The 24,302-nt window shown below is 36.7% G+C and overlaps 1 protein-coding gene across 3 annotated transcripts in view; it reads left to right on the top strand.

Annotated features, from left to right (window-relative positions):
- The window catches only part of DSCAML1 (DS cell adhesion molecule like 1), a 177,916-nt gene that overhangs the window by 102,643 nt on the left and 50,971 nt on the right, over window positions 1-24,302 (top strand). For 2 of the 3 annotated variants that reach the window (XM_072425491.1, XM_072425490.1), the window contains exons 4-7: window positions 15,795-15,941; window positions 16,880-17,158; window positions 18,946-19,221; window positions 20,556-20,852. In XM_072425491.1, the coding sequence (XP_072281592.1) occupies window positions 15,795-15,941; window positions 16,880-17,158; window positions 18,946-19,221; window positions 20,556-20,852 (999 nt within the window). The remainder of the gene's footprint in view (window positions 1-15,794; window positions 15,942-16,879; window positions 17,159-18,945; window positions 19,222-20,555; window positions 20,853-24,302) is intronic. The other variant, XM_072425492.1, reaches the window with a different exon arrangement.

Raw genomic sequence — 24,302 nt, 5'->3', positions numbered from 1 at the left:
TTGGCTTGACATATGTTTACATTTAATGTTCACGCCAAAATGATAAAAAATATGATTTAATAAAACAGGAAACTAAAATGAACCCGTGTCCGCTCCCTTTAACTTCAATATTCATCATTTATCATACTTTGTAATAAATGTCTACAGTTTTCTTACTGTTTTACCAACAAAAAGCCTGCTATATATTACTTATACAACTTATATACAATAATGATCACATGGAATAACTACATTGTATCACTCCCTAGTCATGGCTGTATGCAGTCTGCGCCATAACACATGTTGTATTGTCCCATTCATCCATGGTGTAATTGGCTCATTACCTTACCAAATCTTTGTACAAGGACTGAAGCTTAGCACAAATTCTGAACACAATACAATATGTAACCTTCCATTATCTTTCCACTCCATATATCTGTCTCTCGCTCCCCTTGTCTTTCCTCTTTTCTTCTGTCTTTCACTCTTTTCCTCCTTTTGACTTTCTTAGTAGCCTTATTTTGTTCCCTGTACGATTTTGATCCATGGCAGGCCAGATATTTTATCCTTTTTGTTCTGTGTCTTTTAAGCTGACCCATAGACAAACATAGCTAAATACATATATGTATTGTATTTAAGCTATGTTTGATAAGTAGTACAATAGGTAACCTCCCTGCTTACAGCATGTGACCGTTAAGGAACAGAAATAGACTTTTGAGGTCATCTCTCTGGTCTGTATATCTTCTATTGTACATTAGGTTCCTTCTTCTCTTAGTATAAATGCTGCAAAAGGAACTGCTGTCAAATTCTGATATTAATATTAGCTACATAGATAACTGCTTTGCGTAGTGTGTTTTTATAAACCTGCTCAGAGCTCTATTTTGCCTACTTCTTCTCTCTTCTTCCACTTTTATGCATACCTTCACCTTCCTCTGGATTGTGTGTTTAGTCTGTTTGGTGATTCGCAGCAAATCCTACACATAGGTGACTGGGTTATGTCATTATTTGCTGCATGTAATTATACAATGATTTCCAAGCTGCCATTGCACACCAAATACCAGGCATATTTCAATAATAAAAAGAAACGCAGGTAAGAGAACTGCAAAACACAAGGCAGCAGACATGAATTCATTTAACAAAGTCATCAAAACAGATTTTAAACATCTAAGAGAAAATCAGCCAGGCAATGTGGCATTATGTAAGAACAGATGGAAATAAAGACACAGCATGTTACAAATAAAATACTGAACACACTCTATATATGGTATAAAATTATGTTGCACAGTTTATGTACTATAAACATGTGTTATTGATGCTGGGCAAAGAGCAGTGATCTCTAGCATACTATGGCAACTGATAACAGCAAGTGCTGGCTAGTTACTACAAGTTACTAAAAATATTCTAAAAAAAATTCTACTTTACAAAATAAATTAAACTTAAATAGTATGCCATTAACTAATGCAAATAAGTATAAGGTAATAAGTGTCAGTCAATCAGAAATTATCCTTTATCCCACCAATCTACCAATTTGGTTAGACTATTAATATTGTGCATTATGTCCTTAAATAAATATTACAGTTTTATGTTATCATTGTCTGGTTTCCCACCCTAATATTCCTTTTTTTAAATGTTCAGATTATATCTTGTTTCCTTGTTTTGCTCTTTTGGCTAATAGATTATACCCAAATCTAAACATGCTTTGAAAGCCATTTGATTTCACCCACTATCCTTCGCTCCTTGTGATTCAAGCTGTCATGCTTTTTAAACTGTAATAAGTATCATGCCCCCTGGACGGACTGGCAGGAATCACTAGCAGGTTTCTACACTGCTTGAATGGAAATGAAGTAGGAGGTGGAAACATTTAGAGAAGGGGATTAGGACCTTTAGATCCCTTCATAAATTATTCTGTTCCCTTAACTCATGTCCAGGCATGTAGAGCTATCGGTATCTGATAAAAAAAAGAAGCTATGTCTTACTTATACAACAAGGTGAAAAGTAGCGCTTAGAGTTCTTTTTTGCTTTTATAATATAGTAATACACCAAATATCAGGTAAAACAATTCATAAATGTTTATTTATTGTTTGTCTACAACCAAATCTACCCATAAAAACATGGAGATCCCTCTGAAAATGACACTTTTTGGAATACTTGTAAATCCATTATACCACTTGGGATTTGTGGCAGTATAATTTACAACTCAGCAGATGAGCAGAAGTGGTGAATTTGTGGTTAGGTTGACCATACCCAATCTTATGCCAATTTCATCATTTAGCGTAAAGCCAAGTAGGGCTATCCTAGAGGACTAATCGTTTTTTTTAAACCTTGCTATCGTACACAAGCTATTGATAAATTCCTGTGCAATGTATCTATATTCTTTCATTTTTTACCTTGATGATATGCTTGTATTGCTTATAGGTATCTCAGCAGCTACAGTTTGACAAAGTTCAGGCATATGTTTTCCGCCTTTCAGTCTGGTTTCAATCCCTAGACAGCACTCATTTCTCTTCTCATACCACTGGAGAAAGGGGAACAAATTTTACATAATTAACTTTTACCAGAAGTCTTCTCAAACCTATAACATAGTATATTTATCATTAGATCAGGTACTGTCTTTAATAACATCAACAACCTTACTCACCGCCTTATTCTGTATGCGGCACTGTATATCTCCCTAGAGCAGTGATGCCCACATTTTTTTGGCTTGATAGCTACTTTTAAAATGACCAAGTTAAAATGATCTACCAACAATAAAAACTTGGATCTAATAACTCCTGTGCGCGGTAGAGTTTATTTTGAAAGGCAGGGCTCCGCGATCTACTCGCGTTGCCTTTGCAATCTATCAGTAGATCGCAATCCACCTGTTGGGCACTCCTGCCCTAGAGTCTTATTCCCATCATTTTATTTTGTTCACTATACCATAATCTACATACACCACACCACCTCATTCTGTGCCCTGCATTGTATGTTCATATTCTATACTCCCTTATTCTGTATCCTGAACTCTACATTCCCTATTCCATACTATCTCATTCTGTGTTTTTCCAACCTGTGTAAGGTTATTCTATCACAAAAGGCACATCATCTGTCCTGTCTGCAATAAGGGACCTGCCTGATCACATTTTTTTTTAAAAAAAAAGGCCCAATATGCAATGATTTTTTCTAAATATAAATTAATACTTTTTCTTTTCATTAGCCAGGAAAAGTACGGTTTTCAATTTATGTTTCCTATAATAAAAAAATATATTGCACTTAACACTTCTAGTACAGGGGACTCGACATTTAGGGGTCCGGTTAAATTTGTTGAGTGTTAAAAAGTTTCTTTCCCCACTGAGCAGTATTATTTTTCTGCATTGGTACACACACACTATGGCAGATACCCATGCATTTATTAGAGTACTTCATTCCAGGCCAATTAACCTTCTTGCATTCCACAGTTTCCCCAAAGAATTCATGAAAATGCATTCTTTGCTCATCCTTGCAGGCAGGTATGCTCATGGCCTAATACCACATAAAGCATACAAATATGGACTGCTGTTGGGCCATTATGAAGAAAGCCGTCTGCTTCTCCCCTGTCCCAAAAGCACTGTCCAGTGTAGCTCCCCTTTTTTGTAAGGTCCCCTAAAGGGAGGGCAGATAGGTCTAGAATTTGCTGGGATTTTCTGGACTCTGGTGGGAGTATTTGGCTGGCTGCCTTTTGTTGCTGGGAAAAGTATCGGGAGATGGGAGCCAATCTCTACCAGGATGTGTCTGCTCACTGGCCAATAAATGAAACCGTTATCCCTCTTTCTGCTTTAACCCCCTCATTTCTGCTTTATCAAAAGAGTACTGGGGAATTTCATCCACTTCTGTGCAGCCAAGTGTTACACCAGGTAGGAAGGAGCACCCACCCAGTCCTCATCTATTATATATGGTCCCTGACATTTCAGAGGGCCCTTGTATAGCCACACAGATTGCACAAATAACATACTCCGCTTATCACTTGTTTCAGCATTAAGAGGGCAGGATAAACTTCTATTTTGCCAACTTTCCTAACCACTTTCTCTAAGAGTATTTTGTTTTTTTGAGGACAAATATATTTTTACCATGTTGGAAGATTGATTATACAATTGATGCTGCTGCAAATTTTTCTCACTGTGTTTATTTTCAGTTGTTTTACCCATACATGTAAAAGGATGTTATACACAATACTTGACCATTTCTCAGATCAGCCTATGGAAATAAGCAGCATTTAATATATGTCATTTACCTGCATTTATTAATCCCGTATAAGCATGATGTTTTTGTGTTCTTTAATATTAGTTATTTCAATGTATTGCTCTGTAAAATAAAATCACAACAATCTCAAATTGACATGTTTACAAACTTCCGTTTATCTCCAATATATATATATATATATATATATATATATATATATATATCCATCCCCACCCCTGTCTCTCCCATTCTCTGTTTCTAACTCATTCTCTTGCATATTCTCTCTCATCTGTGATTGGCGAATCTTCCCTGGGTGCTGCTCATTTTGCAGAGGATGTAAATATGTCTATAAATTTGTTAACCGTTTAGGTGCTTGGTGAATGAAAGCAATCTCCAGCTTTTTCTGCAGGGATACAGAGCGGCATAGCAGTTTACTGTGTTATAGAACAGTATAAATCCATATAAATCAGGATTTCTTTCATTTTCATTATCCTACTTCATTACATATCTTCTCTGCATTTTATAAGACCATCATCTGTGTACATTTGTCATTTTCATGTCTACCTCCCTCTTTCTACATACTCAGATCCATATTCCTTAGCCCTTTGCTTTCCCGGCATAATAATTTTATTAGATGTCTATTGAGATCCCCCTCACTCTTTATTTTATTGGCTTTACAAATTCTCTCTTACTGTTCTCCATCTTTTACTTTTGTAGTTGCCAATTCTTCTCGTCTGTCACAATGTTCTACCCCTGGTATGCCTTTAGTTTTACACATATTCCGCCTTATCATTTTTTCATTATCACCTTTCTTTCTTTCCACTAGACTTTATGCTTATTGTATGCTACATAAGTCTTAATTGTTTTGATCAGATGGTAGCTGGTTGATAGGATTGGCAGCCTTCCTCTCAGCCTCTAATACCGTGCCCTCCCAGGCTGTTGTTGTCTGGTATTAGCCAGTGCTCTATCTCTCTCTCTCCCTCCTTTGGCCTCCTTGGGAAGACTAATTAATTTATAGCCATAGCAGCTCATCTAACAAACATGCTGCGGCTCCTTGGCTGGGATTTTTTCTAAAGGAGACGGGTGCATACAGTACTATAGCAATGAAATGCGCTGTAATAGCTCTCTTTGGGATTCTGGATGGAAGGGTGAAACCTCTTCCTCCACTTTAAAGTCAGTTGTTATGAATAGGTTAATATGATGATTAGTCTAGCTCCATCCCTATCACTTCATTGCTGTTCTTCATCTTATTTCCGCTGTCTCACACTTTACTCCCCCTCTCCTTCTGTCTCCGTTTTTGCATGCAACACTTCTGTCATCCCTCCTCCATTTTCCTCCATTTTCTATAAATCGCTCCCCATTTCCGCGTTTGCCATCCCCTTTCTTTCTTTGTTTTACACTCTTTTATATTTGTGTAAAACTCTCCATCCAAGCCATCTGTGTTACTGTTTCCTGTACAATGTGTTTTTGTAACCTTTTCTTTCTCTCTCTTCTATCCTTACTCTTTCCCTCTATTTGCTTCTCTTCCTCCTACACATTCTGCTGCTTTCTCGCTCACACCCTCCCTTCGCTGCTCTTCTCTCAGAAAATCCATTTAAATGCAATTCTATTCATAAGGCCCCTCTCATGCATGTCTAATGAATTTCAGGGAGAATGCTCTTGCAGCGTGGCCGAGTAGGGACCCAATCTACAGAGTGTGTACGAGTCATTTGTTGCAAAACCTGGTTGTCTTCCCTCTCTGATTACAGCTTAATTAGAAATAAAACCTTGTAGTAAAAGTGGTGAAAAGAGTGTGTTCTCTTAACCCCTCTCATGGCGACAAGTATCAAAGTGCGAACCTCCCGGGTGCTGGACTCCGGTCATGCTAAACTTCTGAAAAGGCATTAATAGTGTCCAGGTAAAAGGAAAAAAAAGCTGAAAAAAATATTCTAAATATATTGTATTTTAAAAACTGTAATGTAATGGTTATATTTATCATATGAATTCCCTTTACTAATTTATGAATGTTTATTTATATTTTTCCACATTTACATGCAAATCTTGCTTGTCTAGCGAAACTGAAACTTACTGGGATTGGGTCAAACTATAACACCACCAGGGTTGCTGCAACTGCCCAAGCTCCCTTGGCAGAGGTATGGTTTGCCTCAACACCTGTCACGTTTGCTGCATTCAAGACATGTCAAATTGAAAAATGATTTCATATACTAAATGCTAACACCATCATCACTGTGTTAACCACATGAATTTCCTGTATGCAATTATTAGAACAACAAAAATTTACAATATCAGTCTTATAATAGAACCAGGATCTCACAAATAGCTTACTATCTTCGAAAAATATTTACTGTGTATAAAAGAGGCTTCCATGTATATGATATATGCTTACACTAAAAGCCTTTTGTCTATTACAACTATTACAACCTAATACATTACATAACCTTTAGTTCTGTTTTGGATCTCCTATGAAATTGCCAAGGGCCCATTAACAACTTACCTATTTCTTACCGATATGTTTTACTCATTCAGAGCTTAACCTTGGAGTCATCGCTGTGGTTAAGCTAAGTGAAACACATGAGAGGGAGTGTTGGGTTGTGTGTGGACCCTTATCCAATTGAACTAAATTGTGGAATTGTATTTCCAAATCTTTACTCTCCAATACCGTGATAGAGCAAGTTATTCATATTCTACTTTTCTCATGGCAGACAGTTATAGAATCTAAACTTAAAGTGTGTCTAAAGCCAACTTATTAGGTTTGAATAGAGTAAGAAATGGTGTTCTATCATATCTAAATAAGATAATTGACCATTGTCAACAGGTTGGAACTGAACGTGCGAGAAACCCCAAAACTTTTTATTGGAAGAGAATTAGAGAAAGTATTGTAATGGGACCACTTTTTGCAGTGAAGGCCAAAGCGTGGAGTTCCAGCCCTATTTTGAACCCTTCTCTTATTAAAACACTCAAAGCGGCTGGTTCATCTACCTAGGTCTTGGCCTGGCCCTGGTTTCTATAGTGTCTAAGAACTTTATAGGTATGCAGTAGTGCACACAAATCTAGTTAAAGTTTAGAAACCTCATCATTTTATTAGTAATAGTCTCTTTTATCGTGGCTTATTTTGCAGCTTTTAAAATTCAATTTTTAAAATATTTTTAATAATAAGTCTTGTAGGCTATGTTGTGTGTAAAAACATATTCATTGCAACATGATAAAAGGTCGAATAAAAATGGTATTCATATACTCTAGATTGCATTAGGAAGCCCTAATTCTTTATATTTTACAATTTCATTATTTTGGAATTAACACCTGGTTTCTGTTTATAAAGCATTCACTAATATTCAAAACACATGGACCAGGAAGTTTCTCCACCATGGAGTGTTTCAGGAAAATGTCAAATCCACTGTTTTAAAAATATACTCCATAGAGAAGATGCAAAACCCTAAAGAATACTTGAATTTTAATAATGATATCCCCTTAGTGTAACCAGCAAAAGTAAATACTTATTTATCCCCACAACAGCGATTTTCACTATACAGCCCTGCCCTTTCCCAGGTCTGTGGCACGGTGTAGTGTCAAGGCCATGCAATGAAGACATTTGAATGGGACTGAAGGTTACATTGAAGGGGTGAGAAAGTTGAAATGGAAAAATGAGTCTATCATGTAATTATTGGTTGAATTAGTTATTGGTGGAAGCAACTTTGGGTGCAACTGCAGATTTAGGTTTGATTTTTTTTAGATATGTCTTTACAAGCTTTGTACAAATAAATCCTGCAATTTCCTTCATTTCCATTGTGAAAAATCATCTAACTCTATCAGGTTGGACAAAAACCATTGATGAGTAGCTATGTGCAATTCTTCTCCAATTCTCAGTTGGAATTGGGCTTTTGACTGAGCTGACAAGTCTTTAATCTTTCTACCAACACCCCTAACTCTACTGAAAAAGCCTCACAGAATACTGTATTGTGAACAGTTGTCCTCTGCTTAAAACTCACTGAAAATGAAAAGTGAATGTTTGCCCCCCCCATACACTGGGATTGAAATCTCCCTCATTGTGTTCTTATGTCAATGTGATATCTCTTACTAATACTTTTTTGAAGTGATAAAATCAGATATTAAGTTACTTACAAACTGAAACAATTGCAGTCTTAGACTTGTTTGAGGTCATAAAACCAAAGTTTAGATGTATTTTGGGATAGATACTCTTTTCTTGTTACTCGGCAAGAGTCAATATAAGTTTATGTTCTCCAAATTGGTAATATAACAAAAATTCAATCTGAGATAGAATACAATAAAACTCCATCCCTCATCTGCTTATTAGCCATAAATTTATCTTAGTTTGTCCCAAGGTAATATCTTCTATGTATAAAACATGGTTCCTCCTATTTCATAATACAGTTAGTTCTGATATCATCTATTTACATGGTCAGGTCATACCCTATTGTGCAGGAGAGCTGCACAAGTATAAAAAAAACATTCATCTATCAGGCAGATCATCCTACTTTGTTTACTAAGCAATTGGAAGCTTATCTTGTAGAAGAGCTAAGTGCAGCACACTTCCGATGAGAATGGATGTAGGCTGTAGGTGATAGTATGACTAAACGAGTTTAACTATTTTCGGTACCTAGAACTTATGTAGACGTCAGATCATTGTTACTAGAAAGTCTTTTATGATAGTTTCCGGTGAGTGATGAATGAACAAGGGTGTTATATCAAGAAGCGCTGTACATGTCAGGATTTCACCAACATTCACCCAACACATATTGTTTATTTCCGGCAACAATCAATCAACAAACTTTATTTATAAACAGGATTCTGTACCTAAAAGTAATAGCAGTGTGACAAATCCACTAAATATTTTTTAATAGCTGTCATCACTAATGCTAAATATTGAGCATAAGCTGGAATTCTTTTGAACCTAAAATAAAATCCAGAACAGCTTTTTACTGGGAGCTCAGTGCTGTACAAGCTTGCATTTATTCTCAGTGTAAAGAATTAATCTGTGTATTAATACATTAATTCTACCTCTCCATTTCATTTAGTTTTTCTATTCATATCTCTTTTCTCTACCTCCTCTAGTGTATACCCAGGCTAAGTACTGCTTGGGGAATCCCAAGTTCAGTTTGACAAATGCCGATCGATCCTGATTGGCCGCCAGGGTTCTATGAAATGCACATTAACCTGAACTATGGAAAGGCCCTCCCTCCTCCCCTTGCTCACTTCATCCTTCGTCCAAGTAATGAGCCGGTGTCCCCCTCCTGCTTCTCTGCTGCCTTCACCTCTCACTTTATTTTAACTGTTGCTGATCGATTAGCTGTATGTGTTATGGATTAGCTGCTATAATAATATCACATACACTTCAGAAAAGTGTGAATGTGTGCTTTAATGTTCTGAATAGAGCTACTGTGGCGTAAAAGCATTATACATTCTTAAAAGAACAAGCTTGTTATTTGGTTTTTGGATCAAGCCAGGGAAGAGCACAAGCCAACATTTAAAGGGGAATTATGCTCAATAGCTAGTAGAGTTGATTGCTCCTAAATAATGCTACAAATATATATAAAATAAATAAAAGTATAATATATGTATATATATATATATATATATATATATATCATAAAAAGTCACATTTAATAGTGATACAATATAATTTCTTTAAAATAAACTTGCCGATGAGAATGGTTTTGAATTATAATGGAGGACATTCATTTTTTCTCTAAATGTTTGTGGCTATTCTGCATTCTATCATCTACTAAGTATACACTGTATATATCTATCTGTCAGTCTCTGTATGGGGGGCATGCTGGGATTTTTACCTATGCAAAGAATTTGATTACTTACACGTTACAGCTAACAAGCCAAACCAGTAAATTTTTCAATTGATTGTAAAATATTTGTGAGTAAAGTGCTAATATTGTACAATTTAAGAGATGTTAATGATTAAAATATTTCCCTCTTTGATATATTAAACCTTGACACTTGTCATAGTATGGCACTTGTGCACAACTTGATATATTAGGTCCAAAAAGTACTGGACAGAAAGTTGTATATTACGGTGCTGTATACTGTAAATAAGTGCTTTTGTACATAGCATAATAATATATATCCTCTATTTCTAGCACCATTACAATACACAAAAATTACAATATACAAAACTATATAAGTTTGTCCCCCAACCAACAACATTGCAGTATATAGAAGCACAGTGATATACCTCTACAGCCAGCAGAATTACATTATCAGTATAGCAATAGATCCCCCATCAAGGGGTAGTATGATATCATCATAGTAATATACCCCAACCAGAGACATTATATATTCATTATATAATAAATCCCTCAACTACAGGCAGTATGACATCACCATAGTAATATACCTTCAACTAGAGGCATTATATAATCAGTATAGTAATATACCACCAATTAGGGCCATAATAATATTATCATTGTACTATATCACCCCAACTAGGGGAGTTTATAATATCAGCAAAATAACAAATTCCTCAACTAAGGTAGTAGAAAATCAGCATAGTAATATACCTCACAACTGGATTTTTTTATAATATCAACAAAGTCAACAAGGGACATTTTATTATCGGCATAGTAAAATAACCCCCAATTAGAGGCATTATAATATACAGTAGCAGAATATCATATGTCCCCGGCAGCAGCATTATTATATATAGTAGCATAATATTAATAAATTATCTACAAAACCTAACAAACTCTATCTATCTATCTATCAATCCTTCTATCAATCCTTCTATCTATCTATCTATCTATCTATCTATCTATCTATCTATCTACAGTATCTATCTATATTTGCTTATAAGTATCATGTTTTTGTATATAGAATTATGGACCCAGTATTATACAGTTTTTAGGACATACAACTTACTTTTGCACTAAATATATATATGTATTTGCACTGGGTGATAAATTACAATGTATAAAGTCAGTCAATCATAATAAATACTGTTGGGAAAAAAGTGAGCAGACTATAATTCATACCCTTATCAGTTTGGTATTATTATTTTTTTTTTACTCCAACAAATCCAAGTGACAGCCAGGGATATTGTTGAACTTTCAATGACTTTGCTCATTAATCTCTTTTCTTTCACAAGCTGCTCAAACACTCATCACTGTTATGGTGCAACCATTGTGAGAGTCACTGTAACACACAGGAGATGACAAAATGATTATCATAATGTGTCCAGCTCAGAGGAGAAGGAAGTATAACCATTTAGACACATGTAAGGAAAAGAGAAAAGGAAAATCTTAAAAATGGAAAACAAATTATTATCACAATTGTCCTGATGTAATAAGTATAAAGAAGGGAAGCACATCTATGCAAATTCTATTTCACTGATGGTGATTCTCATCTGATTTAACGTTGACTTAGTACAGTAAATGTTCATTTGCTTAGTGAACAAGATAAAGCTGTATTAACGTCAATCATCCAATCATGTCCAAGAAGATTTTTTTCTTTTCCTTGCTTATGGCTAGATATGCAAGGTGAACATAGCTTCAGCTAATTAACGTTTTTTGTATGTGAATGTATTAATAAACAATATTGAATTCTAATTTCCCAGGCCTTCAATAAAAGAATATAACTGCAGCACCTAGTTTTTACTTGAACATAAACCAAATTCAAAACAGCAATCAATAGAAATATGTCAATAGGAGTATGTAGAAATACATATATGGTAATATGAATGTGAATAAATACATATATGGTGTCTAATTTCTAAACTTTTTTTGAAAAGGCGGAACCTGGTTTCAGGTTAAAGTATTCCATACCTTTGAGTTGGTTATAACGGGTCAACTACTCTTAAATGATCTTTTGTGCATTGTTGGTGTGTCCCCATGTAAAGTGGGTAACAAACTCTAATAATGGACCTGATTTATCAAAGCTCTCCAAGATTAGATATATCAGACTTGTATGGGTGAACCTGTGTGATCCAGCAAACCTGGAATAGATCTGTTCCAGGATTGAAAATGCTTTCCAAATAATTGCAAATGTTTTTAGAAAATCCATTTGAGGTTTGTTGGATCACTCAGGTTCACCCATGATAGACTTTCTTCTCCAGTTAAAGGGATTTTTATTAAATCAGGCCCAATGCATGAGATGGGAAGAGTTTGTTACAAATTTTGCAGCCCAACGCACCATCTAGTAGTGTGACTTGAAAGTAAAATGAGTCTATTTTTCTAATGGCATTTTCAGGGCAAGAATGCTGGTTTTTACTTAAGTATAAAAGATAATTATAAATGCATATGCACATACAGTTTTTGTAATCTCCCTGCAAAGTCCCTTCAGAACTAGGTTATCCTGTGCGTGAAGTCTGCCTAATGCAGCTTTCTGTGATGGGGAGGCAACAATGCTGCACTGCTCCTGAAGTCAGAGGAGAGTTGCCACTCTCATGTAGAAGGATAAAAAAAGGAGACATGGTTATGAGAATTGTCACTGCTAATTCATTAAACTGTCGCTTGTCAATGTAGCACCTGCTTTCTGGATTGTTAGTGTTTATAAAACATATAAGTAAAAAAATCACATGAAAGTATTTTTTATACATGAACATTTTTGGTTTATGGAAATATTCTGAACATCCTACTAGGTTTGAGCAGTGTACTGTATCTCTGGATTCCACTGTGCGCAAAGGGCTATTAATTTTAGTATATTTATTAAAGGGTCAGTTTAGTCAGGACTATTAGAACACTGCATTTTGTTGTTAAGTAATGTGTTTAGTAAATGTATTTAGGCGTTTTTAGAATCCTATATATAACAGAAGCACTGTGGGTCTATCAGGTGAAAGGCTAATATGATCTTAACACTTGAAGAAGGATTGTTAACCTAGTGAAAACACATCATGAATCACACAGAAAAGAGAAATACAATGCCTAGTCAGTTAGGCTCCAGAGCCAATTTCAGGTGTTGTGAGCCTTTAACCATTGCTTTTGTGATAGCGCCTTCCAGAAATTTATTTTTTGTATAGATTGAGAAAAAAAGAAAGTGAGAAAATAGAAAAAATATACACGTTTTCCAAGTTGACCAATGATGATTTTTAAAATGTACATTTTTGTTGTTTATTAGGACACCAAACCTGTTTATGGTGAAAATGAGATTTTCATTATAAACACTTACAATAATCTGAAATTAATAAAACAGTTTGAATGTATCCTAAAACGTGTGTGTGGGGGGGGGGGGGGGTACTTTAGGATTAACTATGGACAACACAGGGGTTACTGAGCAGTTTAAAAAAATGCTTAAGGCACTCTCCTTTGTTATTTTAGGTTTGTTTTAGCTATTTGACTTTTAAGGGATTTTTTCTTGGAGTACTTTAAAATACTACTTACACTTAGTGAAAATGTGCATCCTGAACTTCCTCAACCCTCTTAACAGATGGGAACTAACTTTCAGGTCCTAAGGTAACCTTGACAAATCCACAGCTCATTTTACATCAGTGCAGTGGTCAATGGGAAGAATGCCTCCAGAATTGCTGTCCAGTGGGAAAAATGCCAACCGTACAGCCTTGCACATCATGGTGTCTGTAGCAATTCACCTGAGAAGCACAACTTGCTCGTTGCTCAAAGAATCCCTAGCAAACTTTGGAGGAACCTTAGAGTTCAATGGAACCCTGGTTTCATGGCCCCAAGGCGTCATGCAGTAGTGTTGTCTGATTAATGAATGCAAATCTCATCAGGTGACCTCATGCCAACTGGTAGTTCTGCAAAAAGAGTGTGTGTGTCTGAAAGGGTTTGTTGGAATATGGAGTGTAAAAGACAACTTAGGTCCGTTTCACATTTGCTGTGGAAAACTGTGTGGTTAGCTAGCTGCTCACAGGCACATAGGAAGCTGTTGCTTTGTGTCCAATAGTGGCAAACTCCACTGCAGGCTGTGTTTGCACATGTTGCCCTTGCAGTTCCTGTTGGGTTATTCCGCCAGTGATGAAACAACTGTACAGCCAAAAGTGACTTTCAAGAACTGCACGGCCATCCACCGGAACCACATTCAAATGCATTCACAAAATAGTTTTTAACAGCTCCCATTCAGTTGAATAGGAGTGGTTGGGACCACAGCTGGTCAGCCGCAGGTCTGAAATGGCCCTTAATCCGTCTGGTATCTCTTCAAACAGCACAGTCCTATTTAGACCTATAACAGAAAAGTGTGCATAGGCATATGGAAATGATAATTGTTAAAACTATGTATTTCAATTGCTTTGACTTCAGTGTAGCTGTATTTGGTTAATATGCCTGAAATAAAACATTATTATCATGTGAGATAATAACACCTGAAATGTCACTTCTAGCCTGCAGTTTGCGATACTGCAGCTCAGTGCATAAGAACCAGCCCAAAGGAAATGAAGAAGGGATACTAATTTACACTTACAGAAGAAGAATAAAAGAAACAAAATGTTACTCTTGTTCAACTATGCTAAAAACCTGATTTATACCAGTTTTATAATCCTGAATATCTTAATAAATTTATTTTTGTGTTTTTTTTACTCTACCTACTGTGCACATGTTATCCAACAAAGACCATAATAAATCCAAGGGCATAAGAACTAGTTAGTCCCCCATAGCATCAGTCAGACTCAGGGTCTCGGGGCGGGTTTTACTTTCATTACAGGCAGACTATGTAAGAATACATTATTACATCCAGCCCTTAAAGCAAATCTATATTTTCTTATTTAAGGCAAAGAAAGTATCAGGCTGCTTTAACTTCTCCATTCCCAAGAGTTTATTTATAGCTTTTCTTTGATTCTATCACTGCTTTCAGTACCAGGAATTGTAGTAAATACCCAGTCCCTCCTGTAACATGTGACAGCACTGAGCCAATCAGCATTGGCCTTTCCTTATACAATGAAAGGAATTGTAGGGAAGCAAAGGGAACATAGATATTTGCATCTATGAAAGTCTGAATTAACAGGTTTAAAGTTTACTGAATTAATTAGTAACTTACAACTAATGGGAGCTGTTGAGACTGCGACAGAACGCCGTAATGAACCACCGGTCTAAAATGGCCCTTAGTCCTTTTTTTAAAGTGTCTCCATCTTCTTAGAATTATTCTCCTTTCCTTTTTTGAGGCTATTAAGTAAAGGCTTTACATTTACAACATAATTTATATTTGTTGCTATTTTTATACTGTGCATTTTTTTAAATGTCAGAACTAGTTTGTTAATAACAGATATTTATATCTGAATTGTACCATAAGCAGCATTTGGTTGGTTTGTGCTATATATAGCGATGCACAGATTGCACACAGTACATAACATAAAGACAGCATGCTGCACACAGCGCTCGCTTCCTTCATACTGAAGCAGCCAAACTGTACTATAAAAAGGTTAGCAAAGGGTGACTATGTGACAAGAAGCTATGTAGGTGATAGCTTTTACACTTTTGGTGTTGACACTGGCAAAAGGGTGGAAAAAAGTGACAATTTGAAGAATGAGCAGAAAATCTGTCATTCTATACATTTACTTCTTGATTCTTTTTTTCTAGAATATTCCATATTTTCATGCAGATTTGTGTTCTTTTTTATTTCATATATTTTTTTGGACTTTACTGCACTTGTACAAGCTATCTTTTTGTTTCCATTTTACAAATATTTACATTATTATATGTTTTTTCTTCTTATAGAGGGGAGATTTGTCACCTCACCATCAGGTGCCCTTTATATCCTGGATGTACAGAAGGAGGATGCATTGTCGACATATCGATGTATCACCAGACATCGCTATAGTGGAGAGACACGTCAAAGCAATGGAGCACGTCTCATAGTATCAGGTTAGAGCTTTAAAGCATACTTACTACATGATACATATACTCATGTTAAGTGCATTCTACTTTAAAAAAGAACTTCAAACTTAACATAGTTGGGGACTCCATAGTAGTAGTTGACAGGAGTATGCAATGTACTACCATTTAGTTTACAGAATGCAGTGATCAGGACTTTATAACACAATTCACAAAATATGCAGTGTAGCAGTTAGTTGTATGTAATGTACAGCATACCATAAAAAGCAAGGGTCAGGAATAGAACACAGAACTAAGCACAGCGTAAAAGTCAGGAGTATGCCAGGCAAAAGTGAGTGCAAGGCAAAAGGTATAATACATTGGCAGTTACCATGAGAAAAAAAAAGCAAATTCCTTGATGGTGAGTGGAAAGAAAAAAAATATTGTGATCAGCAGGTGAAAGAATTCCCCACCGCCAATGACAATATGAGAAAAAATCAACTCTTCTAAGGTACTGTGGTCAATAGGTTGAGATTACCCCCCACCCACTCAGTCCCAGACAGCTGTGGTCAGACGATTACCCTCAATGACCCCCCCCCCCAACATATTCACTGTAGGTCAATGCTGTAACACACATTATGTGCTTTGGGTACATGATGTATTGCACCCCAATGCACCTCCTAAATGCTACACCCTACCATAGTAGTTCCCTGTACTCTCCAAACTTGGTTCATGGTTGTCTGATTTTTGTCCTCTGTTGTGCAATTGGCATCCATAATGCAAAGCAATTTAGTATGTAACAAAGTGTATGTATATATAAAATGGTTCAGTAATGGCAAAGAATAAAAAGGCACTTTATGATTTTTTAGGTACTGCAATTTTCATTCTGTGCAAACAGCTACTGTGTTAAATTAGCTGTTTTTTTCTTTTCTTCTTCTTCTGCAAATGACAGCTGTCATTTTTTATTTTTCTGTTTATTTGTTCCTTAGACCCTGCAGAATCTGTCCCCATTCTACTTGATGGATTTCAATCCCATGAGGTCTTCGTGGGGGATAAAGTAGAGCTGCCATGTGTTGCCTCAGGATATCCAAACTTAGCCTCCCGTTGGATTAAAGATGGCCGCCCAGTGCCCTCTGACAGCCGCTGGAGCAAACGGAGCACGGGACTGAGTATGACAGATCTGCAGCTGGAAGATAGCGGAACTTATATCTGTGAAATCACTAATAGCTTTGGCTCTGCTGAAGTGGCTGGCACCTTGACTGTAATAGGTAAGCCATGGTGTATAAAACACCTCCTGGCCAGATTTAGCATTTTTGCATGTCTCAAAAACGTATATTGACTTGTAAACTAAGTAATATATAATATATTGTAATAGTAATATATATATATTGTAAACTAAGTAATATATATATATATATATATATATATGTGTATATATATATATATATATATATATATATATATATATATTACTTAGTTTACAATATACGTCAATATACGTTTTTAATACATGCAAAAATGCTAAATCTGGCCAGGAATATCCGGCATGCTCTGTGTCTATTTATTCACTAAATTCCCCCAGCTCCAGCCCTGAGCCACATTTAAAAACCTACAGTTAAGTAAAGTTAGCTGATCAGAATATGACTTGGTCAATTATGTATCATATGCAAAGTGCCTCATTTAAAGTGCAGTGTAATTATACCAGAAAGGAGTTGGCACCAGAATATGCTTTCCTGTAAATAGTTTTATCTTTTATCTGCACATGCTTGTCACTACCTACAATGTTCAGTCTACCTTTCATTATCATTTTCCTCTTACCCTTAAATACTTTATCACATTGTATCTGTGAAATAACTTGCTTTATCAAGCCACTATGTACAAAATTCAGCTTGTGTTTTATTACCATTTTATTCTTTTTTACCCTTATCCTCAAATGTCATCACACTATATCTTCTACAGTTGGGAAGCCAATTAAATTACTCCTCATTTGTTATCCTACCATAATATTTCTACTCCTTCTTTATGGTTAGGCTTGGAAATTTCTTTAAACCCTATCTATGTACATGTGCTAGGTGACTGTTGCCAGGACAAGCGGTCAGGATTGAAAATCCAGTGTGTGTACAGCCGCCCCCTGACATTTAGTGATCCAGCAAAGTGGGATGACCAATATCAGATCCCATGGATCCCACAGAGCTCATTCATTCTACTAACACTGAAAACGTCCGAGAACGATTTTTTCCAGCAAAAAATTACCATTTGCGTGCAGCTTTTGACTTTGTCAATCTTTGCATTCTATTGCTAAGCCAATATCTATTATTCACTGCTCTCCTGCATTTACAAATTCTCATAAACATAATACCATCATTTCCATATTCATACTCTTCTCCATTCCTCCTATTTCCATAATGGGTGGTCTTTGCAATGTTAGCTTGTATGTTACAAACCTGCCACATCTTTAATAATATATTGCAAAAATGTTGGCAGGTTTAAATGCAGATCCAAAAAGGATCTCATTCCTGAAACAGCCTCCCATATCTCAATACTATAGCCAAATGCCCAGCCATCCTGAAGAACAAAACTTTGGCATCTCCTGCTCCCACCTTCCTTCTTTTCCCTGTAGGTCAAAGACACTGCCCATCATAATATTGGGCCATTAGGATGGTGTAGAAGTGGAAAATAGTGGTAAGATTTAACACTTCCCAGAGGTTTCTTATATTATCCTTTAAAAGTAGCCTGGTATTCAGCTGTAGCAGGATGGTTTGTTGAGCTTCTGTAGGTATCACAACCCTATTAGAGCCTGCAAACCTCTTTCAGCAGTGTTTCTACCTTCTTCCCTAATAACAGGGTTACTTTAAGAAAAGTGCATGTCTTTTGCACATGCATTACTTAATCAGCTATCTAGTGCAGAGGTTCCTAAAATAGTCAATTTTTTTATAGATCTGATATGTCTGATATGTGTAAATATCAACAAAAAAACACAATTAGTTTAAACTAAAGTTATTTTGTCTTACACTAGAAATGTGTGTGACTCTAATCAGCAATTATTTATTTATAGAACCACTTCGGGTAACTCTGACACCCAAGAAGCTCAAGACTGGTATTGGCAGTACCGTCATCTTGTCCTGTTCTATCAGCGGATCCCCTGGTTACCATGTCCAGTGGTACAGAAATACAGAGCCCGTTGAGGCAGATGAGTTCATCTCTATACGAGGAACGGATAATGAAACACTTGTTATTAGCAGTGCTCAGAAAATCCACTCTGGAGCCTATCAGTGTTTTGGGAGCCGTAAGACACAAACCGTCCAAGACTTTGCGATTGTAGTTCTAGAAGGTAAGAAAATGATATCTACCATAACCCAAAATATGCTAATGAATGTAAAAATAGATTATAAAGAACATGTTTAAAATGCCATGCCATTTTTGGAAAATGCATTTTAGCTTGTAGCAAGTCTTGGAACATTCGGGTCATTACTGGTGACCTAAAAACTATTACTGACACACTTGATGCACAAAGATTACCCTAGCACAATCTCATGGGTTCTAAAGAATGTTACATTATCTGTGATGGGAAATATATCACTGGATTACCAAAGCACTAAAGGTTTAAATGGTATATGAATATATTTGTTGGTGTGGGTGAGCTTCTGCCATAGTTAGCAAGTATGCACAGCATACTTGCCAAGTATTGCACAGACTTACCTGTATGCAGTCGCCACATTGGAGGAAAACTCCGTCCTCGCTGCCAGCTTTATGGAAGACTTCCAAGAGGACGCTGATCCTCTTTTGCTGTTGGATGGCCACTTGTTATGTAACTCATGTACATGTTGGCCCTGTATGCGGCACTGCCACACACGTAGCCGAGCTCTACTCTAAACAGTGCAATTACCGTACACAAAGGCCCTGATTTATTAAAGCTCTCCAAGGCTGGAGAGAATACACTTTCACCAGTGAAGCTGGGTGATCCAACAAACCTGGGATGGATCTGATCCAGGATTCAAAGCATTTGCTAGCAAATAGCAAATTACATTTATTCCAGGTTTGCTTGATCACCTTTCTTCACTGGTGAAAGTGTATTCTCTCCAGCCTTGGAGAGATTTAAAATATCAGACCCATTAAGTCAACAGGTGCCAGGGCTTTTTATTAAGAGACATTTCATTGCAATTGCAATTAGTACCACATTGTGGTGACTTTTTGAATTTAGGTCCACTTCAATGTTTTTGCCTCACCTTGGATTAATCTTGGATTAATTCTTGTGTGTTTTGATATTTGTATTCAATGGGTGTAAATCTGGATTATTTTCTGTGTTTTCCTTTTCTAGAGATGGGGTTACCAGTAAACAGAAACCTGTAATATTCTCTAACCTTCTAATCTCTTCTTGCCAATTGCCTCTTTTGCTACAAAGATATTTCAGTTTACTGAAGTTTACTTACAAAGTAAGACATTTGTCATTCACGGATGATCTTTTTCTTGATTTTACAAATAAAACAAACTTGTTTTTGAGAGTAGACTTTTAAGTTGGGTGGATAATTCATTTTTTAGGTGTTTTTCATTAAAGAAGGACTTTAATGTTTAGTGTCCAGGAAGGTAACCATTGTTACTGTAAATGTTTATAATGTAAGGTAAAAAAAAACTTTCTCTGACATAACTGTCTTATTTTCCTTGCAGATGGCACACCTCGTATCCTCTCTTCCTTCAGTGAAAAAGTAATGAATCCAGGAGAACCGTTCTCACTAATGTGCTCTGCCAAGGGAGCTCCTCCCCCAACCATCAGTTGGACTCTTGATGATGAACCCATACAGCGGGATTCAGGGCACCGTTCAAATCAATATACTGCCTCAGATGGCAGCACTATCAGTTACATGAATGTGAGCAGTCCGCAGATCATAGACGGGGGTGTGTACAGATGTTTGGCACGAAACTCAGTGGGGAGTGCAGAATACCAAGCTCGAATAAACGTAAGAGGTGCCTGTCCTACTTCTACATATCAGAATAGGGTCTGTGAAATCTCTTTGGGATTGTATCCAGGGTACCCCCTTTCCTCTCTCCTCTCAGTCACATTTCCTCTCTATTTTGTCACAACTGACACCTCATTTTTCACCTGTCTGTTATATATTCTGCTCCTCAAATATGGTAAATAATTTGTCCTATCATTGTTTTCCAACACTTGTGTTCTAATGCATCTTCTTTACAAAATGAACCTCCTACAGAGGATCTGACTTAAAACATTGACCATATAGAAACTATTGACTATTCTTTAACAGTGGGATTTTATCAAACTTAGATATTACTTTACAATGCAAATTATTTATATTATTTTGGTCTGTAGTGAGCAGAATGCTTTTTATTGAAACAACTAACATTTAAAAATCATATTTTTTACCATCTCACGTTTGTAAAAAACTTACAAGTCCCTTTTATAGGCCCCTGTCAGGCTTTGTACCAGTAAATTAGCACACGGCAATGTGCTACCTGTAGGGATCTACATCTGAACCAAGTAACTGCAAGCCTATACTTTTTCCTTTTTTTTTGTTTTTCTTGACTCTAAAAAACAGCATTCGGAAAGTTATAATTAATTATATGTGCTGTGAAAGCTCTACAATTGTCAGCAGTGTACCACAAGTTTAAGATCTGTGGCAGGGGTCAGCAAACTCCGGCCTTTAGGCCAGATAAGGCCTAGCCGGTAGTTCGTCCTGGCCTAATGCCCCCTGGCCAATACCACCTAATGCGAGCCGGCTCCGGACCCGTGGGTCGCCGGACAGATCTGCCAAGGGGCGTTGGGAACTACCGGATCCGGAGGCGCTGGAGCTCCGGTGCGCCTCCTTGCTGTGGCTCCCCTATTTACTGATACTTCCGCCGCCGCAGTAAATAGGGAATGCTCCCTGAAGGTAAATCCCTCCCCTCCGCAATGCATGCAGAGGAGAGGAATTTCACTTCAGGGCCCTTCCCTGGTGGGAGGCAGGGCCATTAGGGTGGGGCTCAGAGTCCGGCCTAGTGTGCTCCCGCCCACCCCTGAAATGGCCTAGTGGCCATAAAAGTTTTTGACCCCTGATCTGTGGTCATGATTTTTAACTTGTTTGTAAGGTATATAAAGTTTGGTATAAAATTCACCATTTTCTGTTTGTAGATGACACAAAGTTAGTGTACATAGAGGAAATCAGTCCCTGTAAGTTGCTCACTGACACAACTGCATTTGATGGTTAACAGAATATGGGAAACAAGGATTGATTCAAATTAAAGTGAATATATGCAATATGAGGGTCTTAAAAAGAACCAATGCTTTAATTTAGTTGAATTAATTGATGGAAAAGGATTAGTATCTCATGATAGATGTTATAGGTAATAAAAATTAGAGAGCAAGTGACCAATGTTGGCTTCTCCATAAAAAGTATGTTTTCACCCTATACAAAAAATTCACCCAAAGTGTGTTATAATTCCACGGTAGTTCAAATCTATGAAACCCTATGCAACACAACACAAGTTGATCTGCTAAGTGAATATTCTGAGTTGTTAAGGTATATATCATGTATAGACAGCCTCATCACCCAATTGTTACATAGCCACCCCTCTCTCTAAATGAGGCACGGTAAGGTTATTTCCCCCCAAATTCAATAGCCGTAGCCAAGCCATTGCTGAAATAGTAAAGACTGTTTTTGTTTATTCTTGCTCTTTTGTTTTTTAGTTTTACATTTATGTTTTTCTAAGCATTAGGTGCTTTTTGTTCATATTTATATTAGTGCAATATTATGCTAATTTTCTGTGGATTGCAGTTTGGATGTTTTTTCTGTGCTCCCTGGATTCTCACTTCAGACTGAACAACCTTTTTTTAGAAATACATTTTCTTGTATATGTCAGCAACATAGGTGGAATGAGAATATTGAGGACAGTGTTGTCGTTGGTCACACAAATGACTCACACAAAAGGCCGTTTGTGGTAAATGGGTCTTTAATGCTTAAACTCCTTCACAGGGCTTTTAGGATTTGGGTCAAGAGAGGGATGACAATTGGGTGGCCACCCTATTAGATGCCTGGTACAAGGGGAAAAATAATAATGCACTACCACGATTCTAAAGTTTCCTAAATGCAGCATTTTGAGGATGTGCTATCTAAGTACCTCCTTGTTGCATTTCTTTATAGTAGCAAAACCCTCTCCAATGACCAATGGGCACTCTGATCACTAAAATAAGGAGCAGCTAATTTGGGGGTTTTAACATTCAAGCAGATTTAGATAAATGAACCCAACCCAGGGGCACATGCTCATTCCTTTATAACCTACACATATTGAAAGGGGTCCTTTACCAAGAGAATAAATGAAAAAAACAAATGTACCCTTTGTTGGCATCTAAGCATGGCACAGTAGCATTTGTCATACTATGCTGCAATGCAGATCTGATGCCTCATTGCGTTGATGTGCCATTTAGAATGAATGGCACTGCAACAAACTAACATGGACACATTGCAGAGATGTGACACATGCAAATTGGATCACAGTTTATATGGGATTTTGCATTTCTTTACATTAGGTCTGGGTTATTGTTTTAATGTAAAAAGGTAATAGATGAATTTTTTTTTAATTATGTGGATATGTTTTTTTAAAGGTATGTACAGTAACTCTGTAAGAACACATTTAGGATTTTTATCACAATGAAAGTCTATCTATAAGCCAGCAATTAGATTACACCCAATAAAATACATGCTGCATAAATGCTGCAAATTTAAAGATTTCTACATTTTTTTTTACTCTTTGAATTACAAGCATTTCAAACCTAAATGCATTGTTTTCCTTACATTTGTAACAAATAAAATAATCTGCAACTATTATTGTCATTTTAAACAGGTGCACATGAGCTGTTTGGAGGCGTGTTTTATACGGTGCTTCTTCTTATGGTTAGAGGGGAAATTTGCAAAACAAACTGTATGTTAATCTGAACCCCTGAAGTAAACACTTTTCTTTACACCTGGCTTGAAAAAAATTAGCAGCCAATTCCATGTAAGAAATTGAAATCTTTATGATTTTAGTAAAACGCCTCCTAGACTGTTTTGATTACAAATGTCAAAAGCTCATGGCAGGTCAAAGATGCAGTGGTTTCCTGAAATGGGCTGTTTGCTATTGAACATGACTGCTGGTCTCTTTTAGTCAGTTCCTAAAGTCTAGGGAGTGCACTAGTAATAAACAAGATGCAAGGAATGTACCAATCACTATTAAAGTGAAGTGCACCAGTCATAAATAAGATGCATGGAGTGCACCACTTATATACAGGGGCAGGGAGTGCACCACGTATAAATAAGGGGCAGTGAGTGCACCAGTCATAAAAAAGGTACAGGGAGTGCACCAATTAAATAAATAGGGAGCAGGGAATGCACACTCATACAAGGGGCAGGAAGTGCACCAGTCATAAAAAAGGTACAGGGAGTG

Source organism: Pyxicephalus adspersus, chromosome 11 (assembly GCF_032062135.1).
Source record: "Pyxicephalus adspersus chromosome 11, UCB_Pads_2.0, whole genome shotgun sequence".
NCBI classification, from domain to species: Eukaryota; Metazoa; Chordata; class Amphibia; order Anura; family Pyxicephalidae; genus Pyxicephalus; species Pyxicephalus adspersus.
Note: the sequence above shows the minus strand (reverse complement) of the source record. Positions and strands in the feature narration are given on the sequence as shown.